The following is a 16991-nucleotide window of genomic DNA, read 5'->3' as shown; positions in this document are numbered from 1 at the left end:
CTTCGTTAGAGTCTATTGCATTTGGCAATTAGGGATTCAAGAATCAAAAACAGCTTTAGGGGAGGATGGGGAGGCTACAGAGGGTTAAGAAATAAAAAAGTAGAAACAAGGAGCATAGATTTCCTTTTTTTAAATGTTGGTTGAGAAGAGAAGAGAAATAGTGCTGAAGATAAAGAAAGACGTACTTAATCCTCCCCCTCACCCCCATGAAAGTAACTTGCACTAGATTACAGCCTAAGGGCAGAGATCTCAATGGTGAAGGAAAGCCTGATATTGGATAGAAGGAAGATTGATGGAGCAAGATCCCTTTGGAGGTCTGAGGAGATAGAAACTAATGAGGGAAAAAAGTCTTTGTCTGTTTATAATTATCCTCTTACTATATATATGCTAATTCTGACTCTCTATATGTTATGGTTGTATATGGTTAAGGTGAAGATGCATTATGAAATGACTAGATGAATTTTTTGCAATTTGGAGGAGTAGCAGTTGGATGAATCATGACAGAAAACTCTAGAAATAGGAGTTGCTAATAACCTCAGCTTGAAAAATCTAAATCTTTCATTAAAGTTCAAATATATCCTTCGTTATGATTTTCATTGCTATGAAAATCAGTTGAGAATTAAGAATATTTTCATGCTGGATGTATTTTCTATTGCTACTTTAACAAATTACCAGAAACTTAGTGGTAGGTCAGAAGTCCAACACAGGTATCACTGGGCAAAAATAAAGGTGTGGGCAGGTTCATGTTCCTTTCCGGAGGCTTCTAGGAGAGAATCCGTTCCCTTGCCTCTTTCAGCTTCTAGAGACCACCACATTCTCTGGTTTGTGGCCCCCTTTCTCCATTCCAAACCAGCAACATCATATCCCTCTAACCTTTATTCAGTCCTCCCATCTATTTCTGACCACACCCAGAAAAGGTTCTCTACATTTGAGCACTCAAGTGATTAGACTGGGCCCACCTGGATAATCCAGGCAGCTTGCCCCATCTCGGGGTCCTTAACCTTAATCACATCTGAAAGTTTCTTTTGCCATGTATGATAACTATTCACAGGTTCTAGGGATTAGGCATCTTTGGGGGCTATTATTCTGCCTACCACACCGGAACTGAGAGTGAGGTCTTTATTTTAAGAGGGAAGTTTGAAATGGTAAAAAGAGAGGTGTTTAGTATTGGGGGATTTGGTTTTTGTACTTGAAATAGGCAAGATGCTTGTTCTGGTAGGTAAACTAGTTCCTAGATGCCAGGTATGTGGTTTCCAGATGCTAAAAAGTTACTGAGAAAGAGTTTACTGGTAGCTAAAACAGCTTTTTCACCCGAAAAAGATAAATTTCAGTTGTGTCAAGACACAATGCCAAGATACACCCAAAGATGGGTGTTTTGACCTAAACATTTAGACTAGAGAAAATAGGAGAGTAGCATGACTCCTGGGTTCTAGGTATGATGATGGCAACAGAGGTAAAAGGGAGAAAACCCTAAATATTTTATCTTATCGTGCCTGTAGCGTTAGCACGTGTTTCACCAGGAACTCTTAGATTAGAATTTAGCAGTAATATGTTCAGAACTGGTTTCTGAATTTTAACTGTCTTAATTCTGTCTCTTCAACCATAATTGCCAGGTAGTCCATGTATGCATTACAATATGGGGCTAGTTATCACTGTCACATTGCAGTATACCATGAATACCATGCTTCAACCACTTGAGCTAACTGGTAAAAAAAAGACATGGTCCTAATTATAAATATTATAAATTTAATATTATAAATAATATTTATTTAAATACTATAAGAAAATAAGAAAAAGGAAAGAACTTAGTACTTTTCTATAATAGGTTTTGAGTGCCTACTGTGTTCCAGGCATGATAGTAAATCTTTTCTAAAGGATTTAAAAAATTATCTAATAATATTTAAAATAATATCTGATAATAGGTTATAGCCTGAACACTAAAGAAAAAGAGGAACAGAGTAATATATTCCAGTATTTTATACTCAGCAATAACAGAAATTAATAAATGAGATGGTAAATATTAGTGCAACTTTTATCTGGTACCTATTTTACCAGATAAACTAAAACTTAAAAATTAGTTTTGCAGTTGATAAAAATAAGAAAACCCTATACTTCACATTTTAAAACCTTCTACTTGTTCCTTATATGTCTTATTTTTTAAAATAATAATAAATCTATTTGGCTGAATATAGTATGACTTGTTCTGTAAATTGGTACATAGCTAATAATTAACATAAACAGTCTAGAGGGAGTTTCTTGGAAATGTGTAATCTAAATTCTATTTCTAGGTTAAGATGAAAGCAGCCACCCATATGACTCTGTTTCTTTTATTATAATCACATTAAGTTTGTATTTTATATATCCATCTAATCGTTCATCCATCCAACAAATTTGTATTGAACTCCTGTCATGGGAAAAGCACTATGCTAGGCCCTGTAAAACATTTAACAGACATAGTTACTTTTTATTTGCAGTTCTAAACTTATTTCCAATTGTTGCATTGAGGACTTTATTACATCAGCTATCTGTCCTGACCTGCCGCTTTTGCATCTAATCTCTGTATCTTAAAAATTTTTATTCATCTTTCTACGAAGTGAAAAGTCTTCCTTTGATCCCTGTCCCCTAGCAACTCTTTCTCCAGAGGCAACCAATGTGTTATTTTCCAATATATCTTCCCAGGTCCATTTTATGTATCAAGCAAATATGTATATACATTAAGCCCCCCATACATATTTTAATGAACATTTTTTAACTTTCTCATTCTTTCTTATGTCTGCATACCATTCCATTGTATGAACACATCATAATTTTGTTTAATCATGGACATTTCCATTAATTTTAACATTATGCTATTCCTAACAAAGCCAAACTAAAGTTTTTGTGGGGTTTTTTGTTTTTTTTATTTATTTTTGGCTGCGTTGGGTCTTCGTTGCGGCACACAGGCTACTCTTCGTTTCTGTGCGTGGGCTTCTCATTGTGGGTGACTTCTCTTGTTGCAGAGCACCGGCTCTAGGCGCGCGGGCTTCAGTAGTTGTGGCTCTCAGGCCCTAGAGCGCAGGTTCAGTAGTTGTGGCGCATGGGCTTAGCTGCTCCGCGGCATGTGGGATCGTCCCGGACCAGGGCTCGAACCCGTGTCCCCTGCACTGGCAGAAGGTTCTTAGCCACTGCGCCACCAGGGAAGTCCCTAAAGAGCCTTATATTCAAATATACTTGTGGGATATCTTCCTAGAGATGGAACTTTTATGTACATTTGTAATTTTGGATAAATATCACCAATTTGCCCTTTATAGAGGTTGTGCCTGTTTCTCCAGACTTACCAACATAGTGATCTTTGCAAATCTGAAGGATGAAAAATGTCATCTCTGTAGTTTTAATTTGCTTTTCTCTTATTATGAGTGAGGCTGAGAATCTTTTTATGTTTTAAAAGCCATTTATATTTCTTTTTCTGTATCTCTTAGGTTATTGTGATTTATTAGTAGATTATAGGGGAATAGGAAATTATATATTAGGGAAATTATCCCTTTGTCAGTGAGTTGCAAATAATTATTTTCCCAGTTTGGTATTCATCTTCCAACTTTGTGGTAGCTTTTGTCGTGCAGAAATTTTTAATTTTTATTTTATAAAATTATCTTTATGGATTCTGGGCTTTGTGTTATGGTACTTAGGCTTTCCTCACTCTGAGGTAATTTTTTAAATTCTCCATGGTTTCCTCTAACAAACATTCTTGATCATTACAAGTTCTAAACCGTTTAGTGCATTGGCTCAAGTTCTCTGTTTCAATTTATATCTGAGCTAGATTAGCAAATCAGTCCCATGGAAATAAACAGTAGTACAATAGTAAGGAGCTTGGACTCCAGAGTTGATAATTTTGGCTTTTCTGCTTCTGGGCTGTATGACCTTGGGCAAACTACTTAATTAACCTCTCTGAGCCTCAATGGCTTCATCTGTAAAATGGAAGTGATAAATAGTACTTTGTTGTAAGAATTGCATGAGATGATTCATTTAAAGCCCTTAGCACAATGCTTGACAAGCTGGAAGCATTCATTAAATGTAAACCATTACTGTGATAATGATGATGGCCATAGCCATTCTTTCAACCCCTCCTACCATCCCATAATTCATGACTTTAATCACAAATGGTTGAATAAAAAATGAATTCCAAATTTGCCAACATTACTACTTCAGCATTAACAATCCAATCTCCTCTAAGTATAGTAGTTCTCAGCCTTGGCAGTACATTAGAATCATCTGAGTAGATTTTTAAACCCCAGACACCTGGGTCCCTACCCCAGAAATTCTTTTAATTAGTCTAGGGTATGACCCAACCATCAGTAACTTTCAAAAACCCCTCTGGTGATTTCAATGGGCAGCTAAGGTCTAGCACCACTATCCTAATACTAGGCCAATGGTTTCAGATATTCATTGCTTCTGAAGAACAATATATATAAATCTTTTATAGGCAAAATGCCATGAATTAGAAAGACATTAAAAAGAGATCATAGAAGAGTTGAGACAGGTGTCAGGTAAAGATACTAAGGAAAGGAGTTACAAAGTTGAAGATACTCCTTGTATGTATTTATAAGACATCTTTCTCGGCTATACTCTAAATACTTGTATCACTGCTACTTAGAGGTAAGGGACATGAAGTGTTTATATTTGTTAGATGTGTTAACTGAAGCATGGAGATAGGATTTGTCAGCTCTTCAACTGGACAAATTTAAGATTCGTATTACTCCTATTGCTTTTCTGGATAATTCTCAAAAACTATTATTTCTGATCATGAGTAATATATCTTATCCCCATACACATTTTAGCAGGTCAGGAGGGATTTGTAATAGTATTTTTTAGCTCATTTAAAGATACAGTGCAAGTAGGGTATACAAGAAAATTAGATATTATCAAATCTACAGAAAGAGCAGTGTGGTCTAAAGAGACTAGACAAGGAGTCAGGAGGCCTAGATTTCAGTTCCTGAGCTTCCATTTCCTCAGCTGCAAAATGAGAGAATTAAGAGTTACCAAAGGTTTCTTTCAGTTCTAAGTAATTACTGTCTCACCAAACCACCTAAGTAAAGCCTTTCTTAATCAGTCAATAGAAGACAGGAAAAGTATACTAGCTCAAGCTTTTACAAATATGTATATTTCATAGTCTTGTTTTATCTTTACCTGTCCAAAGCAGTATACCTTCTCAAATATTAACCTAGGTCTTAATGATATTAGATTGATATATGCCCTAACTAGTATATTTACATTTTACATTTAAGTGGGGGCTACTGGTGTCTTCACCCAGAGAGGTGACAGAGGGTGAAGGGTTGCATCTTGAGACTGGGGAGGATATGCTGGAACATGAGCTTTATGTTCCCCTTCAAATCATGCCCTGAGGATAACTTCATTTAGGAATGACCCTGGGTCCCCCTTTTATTGTACATTTTCTTTTAATCTTTTCTACTTCTCTTTTTGCATCATATTACTCATGATCATTAGGACTCATACAATCCTTGTATTGTTTATTTGTCTTTACATCACCTCTTACCTACAAGAGTGTACATTTTTTGAGGCCAGGATACATTTATATTGTATCCCTTACATAAGCTAGTACAGTGTCTTGGCACATAAATGGAGGACAAATGTTTAACTGAATTATTAAAAATTTAAATTAATTTGTTTCCCTTTTTTTTCTTTGTGATACCCTAACTTTCATAGTTTCCTTTACAATATTTCCAATATTTTTTTACACAAAGTCCTATTTTATGACAGTATCCTTTACTTTCTGAATACAGCAATGAGCTTTTCACTCAAAAGTCTAGAAGTAGTAGTAAAGCAACGAGGTGATCATGAAACCAAAATATGAAATAAATAATATATTAGGCAAGTTTTTAGTAGTAAACATGTAGGATAACTTTAAGAGAAGTGATACTTTGAGGTAGCTTAGGTATGCTATCAATTTGATCAAACATTATAAACATATAAAAACTAAACCTTTTAATATATTATTTATAATTTACTAAACACGTTCTGAAATAACTATGTATAACATTGATTAAATATCATAAATTAAAATAAATCCTATGTATGTAACTCAGAGAACCGAGTTATGACGGTATTGAAATTTGAGTATGGTAGTAGGGAAATTGAGATGATAGTATTTTGAAGTAGAATAAAATTTCCATTTTAGGTTAGTATAAAAAAAAGAATCCAGTTGTTTAAAAATTTGTATTTAATAAAAGTAAAATCAACATTACTATTTTTGATGGTGATTTTAACAAAATTATTTTAGCAGCTTAGCAAATAGTGAGATCTAAGAAGGATAAATACTATATAATCAGATAAAATTTCATCTATTTTTAGCTTAACAGTTAAGGTGGGATTTTGGATTGTGAGAGTGATGCTTCAATATCAGTTGAAAATCATCCATCCTCCTTGTCCTCATTTTTTGTAGGCTCTAAGTTTTTCACCTGGGAAATTACTTTCTATGAAGGGAATTCTATATTGTCACTCAGTGTACTAGTCGGAGGCCATTTTAAAACACCAAATCTTTGCATGCATAATTTTCTGAAGAGCTTATCCAGGCTAAGGAATATACTTGCTACTCAGAGCATTTCCAAGCCTCTTTGACTTCTGTATCTGTACACTAAGGTGCATTAATTTTATTAATGATTTTTGAATCACAAAATTTTATTTTGCTAGCCACCATAGAAGTATCTTAAAATAATTTTTAAAATAATAACTCTTGAGATTTGGATAGATTCCTTACATTTTCTGCTCCAATGTACATATGTACTTAATCTGAAGATACAAAGATGATCCCACATTGTTTTTACAACTGAGATCATTTCATAGTATTAGTAACATCCTTTGTTGAAGGATTTCTTCAAACTTATTGTCTTTTAGACCCATTCTTACAGGTTAATCTGCAAATAAGCAAATGTCAAGGGCAGTAGCAAAAATGGCCATTTAATACAAAGCTGGCAAACATTTGGAGTTATGTGTAGTTTCGAATATTTTTTACTTCAAAAGTCACATGTATTATATGCATTAAAATTAGTTCCACAAATGGAAATCATAGATATGGGAGAGCTGTTTTCGGGGAAATTTCACTAGTAAATTCATAATCTTTAAAATTCTGAGTGATTGAATTAAATACTGATCCCCTGCATAATATATTCAGCGGCGTATTCTAAATATTACTTTTTAAAGGTGTGGTTTTTAGTTTTAAATATGAGCGGGTCCTATAGGCATGATGACATTTTCTGACGTATACTTTCTTGGTCTTTTCCTCTGCTAAGACTTTGACTGAACTGTCCTAAGTATTAAAGAGCACGGTGTCAAGAAAGGTATTTTCAAGATGAATGTTTATACAAGCAAAGTATTTTTTTAGACAGGTGAATTCTAATTCTGAAGAACAAAATTTCAAAATACTGTTCACTTCTTATTCCTCATCTCTCTTCCCATCCTTAAAATACAAGTTAAATCTTAATTGGAATCCTTTTCCCATTGTGGAACCAAGCGCTGGTGTCAGACTTGAAGAGGAAGGCTTTACTTTGTTAGCTATTTGTTTGAAACCCCAGCGCTCTCCCCAGATCTTTGGGCTGATAATCGCAAACATGGAGGATGCTTCTGATTCTTCACAAGGGGTTGCTCCATTAATTAATAATGTAGCTCTCCCAGGCTCTCCGCCGTCTCTTCCTGTATCAGTGACAGGCTGTAAAAGTCATCGAGTAGCCAATAAAAAGGTAGAAGCGAGAAGTGAAAAGCTCCTCCCAACAGCTCTTCCTCCTTCTGAGCCGAAAGTAGATCAGAAACTTCCCAGGAGCTCCGAGAGGCGGGGAAGTGGCGGTGGGACGCGATACCCCGCGAGGAGCCAGGCCGTGGCAGCGGGAGAAGCGGCGGTCGGAGGCGCGGCGGGGCCGGCGAGAAGCGACCCCCCGGGGGGACAGAGCCTCCCCTCGCCGCCTTTGTAGTTGAGAAGGTGGAGAAGTGGCAGCCGGCGTGCTCGCAGGTGAGGGGCTTGGTGTGGTCGCTCGGGAGCCGGCCGGCGCCGGCAGAGAAGTGTAGGCGAGCGGGGGAACAAAGCGGAGCGGCTCCAGGGTCCGCCCGCAGCGAGCTCCCTCGCGGCGTCGGGCCGGCCGGCTGCGCGCCGAGCACGTTGTGAGCCCCGCGGCGGCGGGCTGGGAGCGGGCGCTGGGGGAGGGGGCCGCCGCCGCTCCCGCACCGCCTGCCCGCGGCTGGGCGTTCGGCCCCATTGTGAGCCGGCAGCCGGGCGTGCGGAGGTGGGGCGGCTCCGCTGGCTCAATACCCCGACCGCGACAGAAGCGACCTCGGCTCGGGTGGCAGCCGCAGCGCGTCAGTCACACAAAAGGCAGTCGAGCTTCCCCCGGCGCGCGGACCGGCCCACGCCGCCGCCGCCGAGCGCTCCCCACCTTACCGGCTTTCCTTTCCCTCCAATTTTGATAGGGAAGCGGGGCCGGCGCGGCGGCCGAGGGTCCGGGTGAGCCCGCGGGCGGACACGAGATGCCGCTGCTACACCGAAAGCCGTTTGTGAGACAGAAGCCGCCCGCGGACTTGCGGCCCGACGAGGAAGTTTTCTACTGTAAAGTCACCAACGAGATCTTCCGCCACTACGAGTAAGGGCCGGGCCGGGCGCGGGGGGTGCGAGGGAGTGTGGGGACTCCCTCCCCAGCGTCCTTTTGTCTCTCTCCTTTTCCAAGCCCCGGGTTTCTGGCGGGGCGAGTGGAAAGTGACGGGTGGCCGCGGGCCCGCGTTTCTCTGGCCCCCGAGTCCGACACGGTGACTGCGCGGGGCCCCCGGGAGGCCCGACCGACCGAGGCACGCGTGGGGAGAGCTGGCCGGGGCAGAGGAGGCTGGGGTCCCTGGCCGGCCGCGGGTACAGCTTCTAGTCGCGGCAGCCGCCCGGCCGCCGAACGGCGGAAACTCCCCGCCTCGCCCCTCCCCGCCGCGGCCACACGCGCGCTCCGGGGCCAGTTCCGGGATCCCCGCCCGGCGGCCGAGGGGATCCCCGCTCGGGTCAGCGGCATGGAGCCGCGGTCCCCCTGTCCGGGGAGGGAATCCCTGCCCCCGGGGGCAGGAAACGGCCGGGTTGGGCGTCGTTTCCTCGGTAGGGAGTGGAGCCTGACGTTGGAGCTGCCCAGGGTAGGGGCGGGGGTGGGGTGGGTGCGGAGTTGAGACTCCGGGGAGGAGGCTCCCCGGCAAGCCCGGGACGCTAGAGCCTCCGCCGGCCGCCTCTGGTCCGGTGCGGCTAGGCCTCGGAGTGTGCGAAGCGAGCCGTGCGCTCTGTCACCGCCTCTTCTCGGTGACTAACTCCCGGCCCCGGGGAACTCGGCGTCTCCGCCCCCGGGAGACCGGGTGAGGAAGAAGTCGGGACTGGGCGGGGGAAAAGGAGGGGGAGAGAGCAGGGCCCTGGGCGCCCCCTCGTTTTCGCTTTTGCGTAGCCCGGAGCGCGGCGGTGGGAGTTGGGGGAGGGGGCTAAGACAAGTTCAACTCCAACCCCAGCCAGCCTCCTCTTTATCCCCCTGCGCATGGGGCCGCCTGACATGTGCCACTCGCTTTTGTTTTGACAAGAATCCGGAGCTGCTGCCTGTGTAGTTTCAACCCCTCAATTTTTAGTCCCTTGCCTGGTTTATCCCAAGAGATCCCGTTGTCCCCTGACACCAAATAACGGGGCGTTTTAGAGCTCTGTGTTTAAACAGGATCTCCAAGTGAGAACCTGAATTGATCAATCCCTGAAACAGCCTGATCCTCCCTTTTTCTTATGCTTTATCCTCTCCACTCAGAAGGAGTCCCTTTGTGGCTTAGAAACCAAGTGTTATAGCAACCAAATAAATTGTGTGTATGAGGCACCTTTTCTGAGTGGGGGCTTGCTGGAGGGAGGGCGTTAAGCAAACTCTGCACCTGTCTGAGAAATGACTAGTGAAGTTAGAAAGGACAGTTCCTTTGAGCTTTTATTTTAAGCAAGCCTTCTTTTTTCTTCGGCTCCACAGAAGGAGTTACACGTAAACATGTCATATCTAGAGAAGTTTTTCAGCAGACTACTTTTAAATAGGAGTGCACATCTTACTCTGCTCCTGTACAGACTTGTTTTGTTACTCAAATAGAGTTCAGTCTTGTAACTACTTAAGGGAATTTGGATTAAGTAACTTGACAAGGATGATGTCTTATTTTCAAAGAAGATTTAGGTTAAAATCCTTGGTAATTCTGAATTTTTTCAAGAAAGTTGTATTTAAAAGTGCCAACAAGATAGGAAATGGGCTTAAATTTAAACTTTTCTTCGTTTATGTAAGCAGTCTTATCTTTTTGAGACACTCTTCTCACTTTAGAAGGGAGCATAAATATGGCCTCTAGCCTCTTTGAATTTGAACACTTTTCAGATACTTAGGTTCTTCATGATAAAGGAAGAGATTTTTGGTATTCCAAACCTACCTTCCATTAATGTTAAGGAACTGTGTCCCCTGTAGTCTTATGACATTAAAATTAAAATGTTTTAATTTTGTCCTTTGTAGTCTTATGACATTAAAATTAAAATGTTTTGTTTTCTCTTTGCTCTGTGCTGAAGCGTTTGGGTTTTTGGAAATTACAAGCAGTTTAAGGAGAGGTGATTGGTTTGGGAGCAAAGATATTTCATCATTTACCCTGACCAAAGCAGAACTACTGATGTTCTTAGCTATTAACGTTTATGACTTTGAATTGGCACAAAACTGGAAGACTGCCATTTAATTGTGTTAAAATTTGGATTACTTTCTCGTAGATGATTACAAAGAGATCTTTCTAAAAATGCATTCATGGTGGATGGTATATGGTGGTCTGCAGATTATGGTAATCTGACCCTTGCCACAAGTCTGGAGAAACTATGAAGGAAACATCTGTTTTCACTAATTCGTTAAATCACAAATTGGTTTATGTGAATTTGTTTGAAGATTATCCTTTAAGTACATTATTTTGAATATTTTTCTTTTGTATTTGTCTGAAGACCACTGTGCTCACCTATTTGCTCAGGTTTTTGATTTCTTGAATATAACTTTCTCTAATCAGTCTCAAAGAGTTTTACTACACCTCCGCACCTCTTTCATTTCCCAGCATAATGCAAAGTAACTGTCTCTAACTCTGGTTAGTACAGGTTGCCAGTGACCTTTTAATTGCTAAATAGTGTTTTGTGTGTCTTACCTGATATAGCCTAACACTTCCTCCTTTGTCCTTCTAGCAGCAACAGTCACCCTTCATTTTATCTAGTGTAACATCTGCAGTTATTGCACAGTAATGCAGTGTATTTGTTGCATCACATTTTCTCTTTTCCTAGACCCTGAATTCTTTGAGACAGGGACTATGACAAAGATGGTTACTTGGTGATTATACAGTTCAAACTCATTCATTTATTTATTTATTTTTTAACTATATGCTCTTTAACTAATTGCTAGCTCTTGTTTGACCTGCTTTCCATAAATAAAGAAGACATTAAAAATAGCACATTAACTGTAGGTGAATGCATAAGCTAAAGTGCAAAAGAATGAAACTGGGCCACTGTCTTACACCATACACAAAAATTAACTCCAAATGGATTAAAGACTTGAACATAAGACCTGAAACCTTAAAACTCCTAGAAGAAAACATAGATGGTAAGCTCCTTGACATACATCTTGGCAATGATTTTTTTTTTTAATTCGACACCAAAAGCAATAAAAGCAGAAATAAACTAGTGGGTGGGACTACATCAAACTAAAAAGTTTCTTCACAGCAAAGGAAACTATTAACAAAATGAAAAGGCAGCCTACGAAATGGGAGAAAATATTTGTAAATCTTATATCTGACAAAGGACTAATATTCAAAATATATAAAAAGCTCATATAACTCAATAACAAAAAAACCAAAACAACTTGATTTAAAAATGGACAGAAAGGGCTTCCCTGGTGGCGCAGTGGTTGAGAGTCCGCCTGCCGATGCAGGGGACGCGGGTTCATGCCCCGGTCCGGGAAGATCCCACATGCCGCGGAGCGGCTGGGCCCGTGAGCAAATGGACAGAAGATCTGAAGAGATATTTTTCCAGAGAAGATATTCAGAGAGCCAACAGGTGCTCTACATCATTAATCATCAAGGAAAGGCAAATCAAAGCCATAATGAGATATCACTTCACACATGTTAGAATGGCTGTTATCAAAAAGACTAGAAATAACAAGTATTGGGGAGGATGTTGAGAAAAACAAACCCTCATGCGCTATTGATAAGAATAGAAATTGGGGCTTCCCTGGTGGCACAGTGGTTGAGAGTCCGCCTGCTGATGCAGGGGACACGGGTTCGTGCCCCGGTCCGGGAAGATCCCACATGCTGCGGAGCGGCTGGGCCTGTGAGCCATGGCCGCTGAGCCTGCGCTTCCGGAGCCTGTGCTCCACAACGGGAGAGGCCACAACAGTGAGAGACCCGCGTACTGCAAAAAAAAAAAAAGGATAGAAATTGGTGCAGCCATTATGGGAAATAGTATGGGGGTTCCTCAAAAAATTACAAACAGAACTGCCATATTGATCCAGCAATTCCATTTCTGGGTATTTATCCAAAGAAAATGAAAACACTAATTCGAAAATATATGTGCACCCCCATGTTCATTGCAGCGTTATTTATAATAGCCAAGATATGGAAACAACCTAAGTGTCCATTGATGGATAAATGGGTGAAGAAGATGTGGTACATATACACAATGGAATATTATTCAGTCTTAAAAAAGAATGAAATCTTGCCATTTACAGCAGTACCTATGGACCTCAAGGGCATTATGCTAAGTGAAATGTTGGACAGAGAAAAGCAAATACCATATGATCTCACTTATATATGGAACCTAGGGGAAAAAAATATAAGAAAAACGAAGCTCGTACATAAAGAGAACAGAATAAAGTGCATAGTTTAATCTTTTAAAGGAGATAAAAATTTATTCTGTAATTTAGTTAGCAGACAACAATTTTGTTTAAAAATATTTTTTTTTTGTCTGTGGATTGTTCAAATAAGGAGCAGTCAAGTCTGAATACCAGAAATTCTAGATTTGTGGGCTAGGAAAATGATTTGTATTACCTAGTGACTTTAATCTCCTTAATAAAATGACTTTTTTTTTTAGGCATTTACTCTTGGAATTGGAATGTATTTCCCATCTGTGAGTGAATCACACTTTTCATATACAATGTAGGAGTCTCTTCCACAACATCACTGACAGACCAGCTTATGTTTCAACCTGGCTGTCCAGGAAAAAGTGTTTGACTAATTTATAAAGCATCCTGTTTTCATTGTTCATCAGCTCCTCACTTGTTAATTCAGTCCTTTCAACTGTCCTCTTTTTACAGATGAGGAGGTTGGGATTGAGGAAGGAAGAGTAAGTCCAAGATCAGTTCAAAAACTACCTATCTAGCAATTGGCGACACTAGAGTTCTCACTCACATACCTAAGACTCTAGAGTTTGTGTTCATATTTACCATCACATAGTGCTTATTATAGAGAATTCTTCCTAATATTTGTTAAAGTTTGCATAAGCGTGCACCAAAAACATAGGGGCATTGCTTGGAATTCAAGCTGGCTGCCTAGATCTTTGTGTAGGTACCATTATCTACAGTCTGCTCAGACATTTGACTTTTTTACTACACTCCCAAGTGATTAAATTCTAGATACTATATGTAAAAACCAGAATGCCATTAATTTATAGTAGGGAAAAATGCCCTTCACATAGACCAGTCCCCAAACTGATAATCAGCTATGTATGAAATCTAGTTATTATCAGAAGGCCATTTCGTGAGAATAGGGTTTTCAAAGAGAGTAGGATAATCTTAATAGCTAGCATCTTCAAATTAGATGTTCAGCTCCTCTTTAGGAATAAGTCTGCCACATGGCCCAGGTATTTGGGTCTATGAGTCCTTTTTCTGTGGATGGTATAACAGAGATTCCTAAATACTTTTTTTTTTTTTTTTTTTTGCATTTTAACCTTTTATCTGCTTAGCAGGCTACCATGTTTCTTTTCTGCAGACGGAATATATCTATCAGTTATTTATAACACGCCACTCTAAAACTTAGTGGCTCAGACAGCCATCCATTTTGTTTGCCCACTATTCTTTGGGTTGCCATTGTGGTTTCTGCTCGTTTCTCTGTGCTCTCTCATTTAGGTGAAGTCAGATGAAATCAGGCTTGGCTGAGGCTAGATGGAGTAAGAGGTGGCCTCAGTCATATGTCAGGGACCTCAGCTGGGATGGCTTTTCTTTGTGTGTGTGTGTTTTCCAGCTTTATTCGGGTATAATTGACAAATAGAATTGTAAGATATTTAAAGTGTACTATGTGATAATTTAATATACTGGGATGGCATTTCTCACCATGTGGTCTTTCATCCTCAGAAAGCTAACTTGGGCTTCTTCTTCCTGAGACCTTGGTCTCAGGGTTCCAGGAGGGTGAGAGTAGACATCTCTCGATGTCATTTCTGTATTTTGTTGGTCAAAGCCAATCTCAGGTCCAGCCCAGATTCAAGGGGTGGTGAAATAGACTCTACCTCTTGTGAGAAGAGTATGAAAGTCATTTCTAAGGAGCCTGCACACCTTCAACCCTCTTTGCAAATAGTCTACCACTATGCAGCTGATAAGGTTTTATACTTGGGTCATCCAGATTGGATTTTAGATGTTCCCTGATAATCCTTCTACAGTTAATCCCTTTTCCTACCCTCCTTCCCAATGCCAAGCTTTCTCTTCACAGATTCTCAGGTCTTATATGTGTTCTTCAGACATTGTTGCTCTACCATACAGGTTATTCTTCTGTGTATTCTTCTAGGATCTCTCTGTGAATAGGGTACCTAAACAGTAAGAATTGATATGTTTATTGAGTGCACATATAGTATGTTGGGCATACTGTATTATTTAATTTTCATATTAACTGTTTATGGAACACATTGTCCCCATTTTACAGAAGGGGAACCAGGTTCATTGAAGTTTGTATAAATTACCCAAGTCATATTGTACAAGTGACAAAGCTGAGATTCAGATACTTTCCTTTCTTCTTCCCATTCACATGTGTACTTCCTCTTTTTAGATACACATAAAAGTAAATGTGGACTACCAATGAGAATATATTTGCTTATTCTTGACACTGTACTCTGGAAAGTCTTTGGAGATGCTGAGATAATTTGTCCCCCTCTAGTGAGAAGTGAATGTATGTCTGTAACACAGTGGCATAAATCACATATGTGCTGAGGAGCCAGTGTAATGGAAACAGAAAATGGAACTGATAACTGTTGAGGAATTGAGGAAGCCCTCAGATAGGAGATAATATCTGAGTTGGGTCCTGAAAGATGAAGCTATAATGTTTCACCTTTGTTGATTTCTACTTAAGTCTTCAGTGTCTAGATTTAAAAAATCTGTATTGCTATTCCTCACCTAATGTCACCTGCAGATTTTAGGAGCCTGCCTTGTATGTCACTATCTAAGTTTGTCTGAGGCAGCACTAAGTAAAGTGCAAAGTAATAGTAAAGTGTTTTTTAAATTAAGCTTTATAATTGAACTTTCCACCTCACCATTTATGAATAAATGTAATTTTCATCTAGCAATTATTTCTCCCTATAAGGCATGTATGGTCTGCCATGCCCATGATCACCTAATCTCCTGCTCTTGTAACCCCTTCAGTGAAGGAAATTGTTAGAACAACCCATGCTGTCTTTTAGCAATTTCTAGTTTTCTAAGCTTATAAAACATACTTTCCTTCTCTTGCATACCATATGCTGTTTTAGTCAGGAATTGTGTTAGTTTTTAACCTATGGCTGCATTTCTCAGTTACTAATTATTTTGTAGACAGAGGAGTTTGCTTATGTCCCTTAGATCTTTTCTGCAGTATTGGGCTGTATCTTTCTTACCTTGTTTTACATCTAGTTAATACATTTTGGGCCATTAAGTAAACAGAGTATGCTTTGCATTTATCTTTTCTGAATTGTATTTGGTTTCTGGTTTTTTGGGGGGTTTTTTGGTTTTTTTTAATTATTATTTTTTTAATTTATTTTTGGCTGTGTTGGGTCTTCGTTGCTGCGTGCAGGCTTTCTCTAGTTATGTCGAGCGGGGGCCACTCTTTGTCCCAGTGCACGGGCTTCTCATTGTGGTGGCTTCTCTTGTTGCGGAACACGGGCTCTAGGCCCCCAGGCTTCAGTAGTTGTGGCACATGGGCTCAGCTGTTGTGGCTCACGGGCTCTAGAGCGCAGGCTCAGTAGTTGCGGCGCATAGGCCCAGTTGCTCCACGGCATGTGGGATCTTCCCGGACCAGGGCTCAAACCTGTGTCCCATGCGTTGGCAGGCGGATTCTCAACCACTGTGCCACCAGGGAAGCCCTGGTTCCTGGTTTTTATGTCACTTCATTCTTAATCTCACTCTCTTCGGTTTTTAGTTTTCCAAATACCCAGCAAGTTAACAGTATGTTGCCCTTTGTTCCTTAATTTGTTGACTTTATTTTAGAAGTGTGTTCTTACCAGTACTTGACCTGGTAACTCAGAAGCAATTTTTCCTTAAGAAATAATGGCAAAGGGCAGAGGTCATCAAACTTTTTCTTAAAGGGCCAGATAGTCAATATTTTAGGCTTTTCAGGCCATTTAGATGTCTGTTGCACTGACCCAACTCTACAGATGTAGTGAGGAGGCAGTCATAGGCAATACCTAAAGATGTGGGTGTGGCTGTGTTCCAATAAAACTCGAAAAACAGGTGGAAGTCTGGATTTGACCTCCGGGCCAGTAGTACGCCCAACTCTAGTAAAGAGGATTGTTGAAGGAATGTAGCAATAAATTGGAGACATAATAACCTGTATTAGTCTAAACTGATGTAAAATAGTACTGTGTTTTTTTGTTGTTGTTGTTTTTGCGGTTCGCGGGCCTCTCACTGTTGTGGCCTCTCCCATTGCGGAGCACAGGCTCCGGAGGCGCAGGCTCAGTGGTCATGGCTCACGGGCCCAGTGGCTCCACGGCATGTGGGGTCTTCCCGGGCCGGGGCACGAAC

General features: G+C 40.6%; 2 protein-coding genes across 4 annotated transcripts in view; both read left to right on the top strand.

Annotated features, from left to right (window-relative positions):
* The first annotated feature begins 6280 nt into the window (after positions 1-6280).
* On the top strand, positions 6281-7958 carry LOC102976729 (uncharacterized). Its single transcript, XM_024117934.3, has one exon. The coding sequence runs from the start codon at positions 7347-7349 to the stop codon at positions 7956-7958; it is 612 nt and encodes a 203-aa protein (XP_023973702.1). The 5' UTR covers positions 6281-7346.
* Positions 7758-16991, top strand: part of BAZ1A (bromodomain adjacent to zinc finger domain 1A) — a 93557-nt gene continuing 84323 nt past the window's right edge. For 2 of the 3 annotated variants that reach the window (XM_024117926.2, XM_055088382.1), the window contains exons 1-2: positions 7758-7996; positions 8452-8621. In XM_024117926.2, coding sequence (XP_023973694.1) covers positions 8509-8621 — 113 coding nt within the window. In that variant the 5' untranslated portion in view covers positions 7758-7996; positions 8452-8508. Of the gene's footprint in view, positions 7997-8244; positions 8622-16991 lie in introns of those variants that run through there. The other variant, XM_028495712.2, reaches the window with a different exon arrangement.

The sequence above is a fragment of the Physeter macrocephalus genome, chromosome 11, assembly GCF_002837175.3.
Source record: "Physeter macrocephalus isolate SW-GA chromosome 11, ASM283717v5, whole genome shotgun sequence".
NCBI classification, from domain to species: Eukaryota; Metazoa; Chordata; class Mammalia; order Artiodactyla; family Physeteridae; genus Physeter; species Physeter macrocephalus.
Note: the sequence above shows the minus strand (reverse complement) of the source record. Positions and strands in the feature narration are given on the sequence as shown.

Coding starts and splice junctions, on each gene's coding strand:
- LOC102976729 (XM_024117934.3), top strand. CDS start 7,347: ATGTTTATACAAGCAAAGTATTTTTTTAGACAGGTGAATTCTAATTCT.